At 24.9% G+C, this 5,126-nt stretch overlaps 1 protein-coding gene across 1 annotated transcript; it reads left to right on the forward strand.

Moving 5' to 3' along the window:
* The first annotated feature begins 1,215 nt into the window (after positions 1-1,215).
* LOC131656111 (uncharacterized) lies at positions 1,216-4,207 on the forward strand. Its single transcript, XM_058925880.1, has 6 exons — positions 1,216-1,724; positions 2,807-2,935; positions 3,024-3,144; positions 3,233-3,314; positions 3,423-3,576; positions 3,679-4,207. Exons 1-6 carry the CDS (start codon positions 1,464-1,466, stop codon positions 3,802-3,804), a joined length of 873 nt encoding a protein of 290 aa, XP_058781863.1. The 5' UTR covers positions 1,216-1,463; the 3' UTR covers positions 3,805-4,207.
* Positions 4,208-5,126: the final 919 nt, after the last annotated feature.

Raw genomic sequence — 5,126 nt, forward strand, 5'->3', positions numbered from 1 at the left:
ATTATTATTATTATTATTATTATTATTATTATTATTATTATTATTATTATTATTATTATTATTATTATTATTATTATTATTATTATTATTATTATTATTATTATTATTATTATTATTATTATTATTATTATTATTATTATTATTATTATTATTATTATTATTATTATTATTATTATTATTATTATTATTATTATTATTATTATTATTATTATTATTATTATTATTATTATTATTATTATTATTATTATTATTATTATTATTATTATTATTATTATTATTATTATTATTATTATTATTATTATTATTATTATTATTATTATTATTATTATTATTATTATTATTATTATTATTATTATTATTATTATTATTATTATTATTATTATTATTATTATTATTATTATTATTATTATTATTATTATTATTATTATTATTATTATTATTATTATTATTATTATTATTATTATTATTATTATTATTATTATTATTATTATTATTATTATTATTATTATTATTATTATTATTATTATTATTATTATTATTATTATTATTATTATTATTATTATTATTATTATTATTATTATTATTATTATTATTATTATTATTATTATTATTATTATTATTATTATTATTATTATTATTATTATTATTATTATTATTATTATTATTATTATTATTATTATTATTATTATTATTATTATTATTATTATTATTATTATTATTATTATTATTATTATTATTATTATTATTATTATTATTATTATTATTATTATTATTATTATTATTATTATTATTATTATTATTATTATTATTATTATTATTATTATTATTATTATTATTATTATTATTATTATTATTATTATTATTATTATTATTATTATTATTATTATTATTATTATTATTATTATTATTATTATTATTATTATTATTATTATTATTATTATTATTATTATTATTATTATTATTATTATTATTATTATTATTATTATTATTATTATTATTATTATTATTATTATTATTATTATTATTATTATTATTATTATTATTATTATTATTATTAGAGATCCTCTTATGTAGCTCCAGATTGAATCTAATATAAATTTAGAATGATTGACCTGACTTACTCTTTTAATACAATATAATTGCCATTTATAGTTAATTCTAACAACCAATTTTGTTTGTTAAATATACAAAACATTACTTAATCAACACGCCACTCCAAACACAAACAACTCTTCCTCTTCCTTCACATCGCAGCGCGTGAACAACAACAAAAACATTTCCATAACCGCCACCAACTACCCCATCTCCCTCAAAATCTCTCACATTCACACAAAACAACAAAACTAAGGTTGGTCAAATTAACGTTAATAAAAGCGTGTGTCCCACGCTACAATACAAAACACAAATCAATCATTCATAGGCATAACGTTGTTGCAGAGATTGGGATTTCGTTGAATTGATAAATGACGAATAATGGTGATACGAACGAGTTGACTCAGGGAAGCGAGATGTACTCACCGATAACAAATCAAGCATGGGGTGCACTGTTGAATTTGATGGGTTTTTTTTACCAGTTTTTTTCTCAGATTATTGGATCCTTCGCGCATTTTCCTTTACTCTCTTTCTCTTCTTATAAATCATTCAAATCTCTGCCCAATGTTGACCATGATTCCGATCTTCAAATCGCCTCCGACGCGGATCACCGCCCGCTCAAAAAGCTCACGGTATCATATCATCCTTTTACCTTCCATTATTTCATTTTTCGGTGCTATATGTTTCGAAACACGTTTTTTAAATTAGGAATAAAAGTTGAGTTTTATGTTTAATGTTTTGTTATGGTTCATACTGCTGTGTTAGATTAGATATAATTGGATATCAATTGCAATTAGTTCAATATTGTTTAAGGTTTTTTACTAGTTAATTATGATTAGTTAGAAGTTGGTTATGTTAGTTACACTGTCTATATCGACTACTTTGTAATATGATTCCCAAAAAAATTCACTCAAAATAATAGTTCTCAGCACTTCTTGTCAACATTGAGGTTATGTTATAGAAACCAACCATGAAACACATGTAGCACCTGTTCCATCCTGTGTCCTCAGATACCTTAGTGTGTGCCTAATATGAAGCTGCTAGCTGTAGCTTCTGTGGTTAGTAGCCTTGGGATGCAAGAAACAGAAAATCTCAAACCCAAAGAGATGTTTAATAAAGCTAGAATCACATTTAACCGGAAACAAAATCAATTATAACACAATATGAAACCACACACTCAGCAGTAGTGTGGCAAAATGCGCCCGGTCATGCTTGTTTTGCCAGCACTTTTTTGCGGATCGGACAAAGGATTTAGGCCTGCATCCTCTAATGTGTTTGTCCCGTCTCACTTCATTTTTTTCGGAGCAAGCCAAGATTTTGGGTCCACACCCTCAACTATGCTTACCCCGTCCCGTTTTTTTGCGGGACGGACCTAAATGGGACGGACATGCTTGTTTGTCAGCCCTAATCAGTAACGTGCATAATATGAATTCTCTTGTTGTTGATGTGATATAAAATATAATCTAAAGGTATTCTTCATTCGTTTGCTATTATCATATTTTGTTGAATAAAATCACAGAATTAGGTGCATATTTTCATGATAAGCATTCGAGATGAAACTATAGTTGTATCATGTTTTGGCTTCTTATGATGGTGATTGTTCTGATATTCTTGTTTTTGTTTTTAGATTGCAGCATCCTGAACTAATAATATCTTCATTATGATTTTCTACTGATTTTAATTGTACATTCTGATCTCACATATGCACTTGAAGGTAGTGCTTGACTTGGATGAAACACTGATATGTTCATATGAGACATCAAGTTTACCAGATACACTAAAAACTCAAGCAACTCAAGCTGGTCTAAATTGGTTTGAACTCGAATGTGTATGCGCTAACAAGGTTTGTTACTTGATTACTTCTATCTGATTCCTTTCCTTATATTTTGACAAAATATTAAATCTTCACATGGAAATGTTGTGTCCTCAAGGAAGTAGATGGAAAACCAAAAATCAATTATATCACCGTCTTTGAACGCCCCGGGTTGAAAGAATTTCTAAAGCAACTAAGCGAATTCGCTGACCTGGTTCTGTTTACTGCTGGTCTTGAAGGTTTGATCCAAAATACTATGCTGAATCTTTGTTTTATGGAAGCTCTTTGCTATATTTTTGCATGATATTGATCTACAAATTCTCACAGGTTATGCTAGACCACTTGTTGACAGAATAGATACAGAAAATCGGTTTAGTCTACGACTTTATCGACCCTCAACAGTCAACACGTAAGTACTTATTCATTTTTTTTCATCAGTCTATATGCATTGTTTCTTTGAATGATGGATGGTCTTGTTCCTTCCTCCCGTATTCTTACAATTGTCGAATGCTTACAGTGAAAATCGGGAACATGTAAAAGATCTTACGTGCATATCAAAGGATCTAAGTCACATTGTTATTGTAGACAACAATCCTTTCAGCTTTTTATTGCAGCCAGACAATGGAATTCCATGCGTGCCATTTTCTGCAGGGCAACCACATGATACACAGGTGCATATATATCCGTGCTCTCGACGATTCTAATCAGCCATCTGATTTAAGATGATTCATTTTATTAACTTCTTTTGTGTCTTTATTATATGTGTTCATCAGCTTATAGATGTGATTCTTCCACTTCTCAAACACCTCTCTGACCAGAAAGATGTTAGACATGTGCTCCATGATGCGTTCGGTATGCCTGAATGGTTCCAACAACATGGGTTTCCAGTTCCAAGTTAACATCATTGGAAGTTTTTTTTTTTTATTAAGCTCTTGTTGAGATTTTGTCTTAAGAATAGCCAGCTTATCATTCAACTCCATAGATTTTACTGTATACAGTCAATTTTGTTCCTGGAGCATCCATAGATTTCAAATGCTGCTTGTTGAATCAAATCAATTCTTCATTTATACATGAAGATCACTAAAATTTTGATTCTTGTTTACAGGCTTCAAATTTAGTATCTCATTTCTGTCTTAGTCTTTCGATTTCTAAGAACAATTGGGTATTGGTAATCTAATTTTTTTTTAGCTAAAAATCATTCTAGCCAAGATTCTTACTCAGATATTTTCAATCAATTCAAGATTAAGAAAATTTCTTCACCCACCTCCTAACCTTCTTGCCCACCCCTGGTGAATTTACCACACTACCCCTTGTTTCGGAAGTTCATTTCCGAAAAGGTACTTTTTTTTTGTTAAAAAAGGTGTTTTCGGAAATGTATTTCCGAAAACTTATTTTTTTAATATAAAATATTGATTTCGGAGATGCATCTCCGAAATAAAGTTACTTTTCAGAAAATGTGGTGTTTTCGGAAGTTCATCTCCGAACGCACCCCCTTGGAGGAATTCGGAAATGAACTTCCGAAATATTCCAAGACCAAATTGGTCTTGGAATGTTTCAGATATACACTTCCGAAATAATTAATAATTATTAAAAAAATTAAAATCAAGGTGAATCAATACAATTAATAGGTATAAAATCAAGGTAAATCAATAAAATGAAGGTGAATCAATAAAATCAAGGTGAATCAAAACATCCTAAACTATTTGAAAGTTAAAAATTATTTTACTAACTTATATAAATCAAAAACATTTTAATTCCATAAGTAAATTTTGAATTATATAGAATTAAATATAAAATTTATTCATTAAATAAAATTAAGACAAAATCTTTTTTTAATTTTTTTAAACTAAATAAAAAATTATCTCATTTTTAATTATGAATCATAATAGAAATATATAAATATATAATAATAATTATTAATTTTGTAAGTGAAATATATAAATATATAATATATAAATATATAATAATTAATATATAAATATATAAATATATAATAATTATTATAAATTAAAACACTCATTTTTTTAATTTTTATAATTATTATATAAATATATAAATATATTTATAATTAATATATAATAATTATTATATAAATATATAAATATATAATAATTTTTATAAATATATAATAATTATTATAATTATTATATAAATATATAAATTAAAACACTCATTTTTTTAATTTTTTTTGTAAATACATAATGATTATTATAAATATATA

This window comes from Vicia villosa, linkage group LG3, assembly GCF_029867415.1.
Source record: "Vicia villosa cultivar HV-30 ecotype Madison, WI linkage group LG3, Vvil1.0, whole genome shotgun sequence".
Taxonomy (NCBI): domain Eukaryota; kingdom Viridiplantae; phylum Streptophyta; class Magnoliopsida; order Fabales; family Fabaceae; genus Vicia; species Vicia villosa.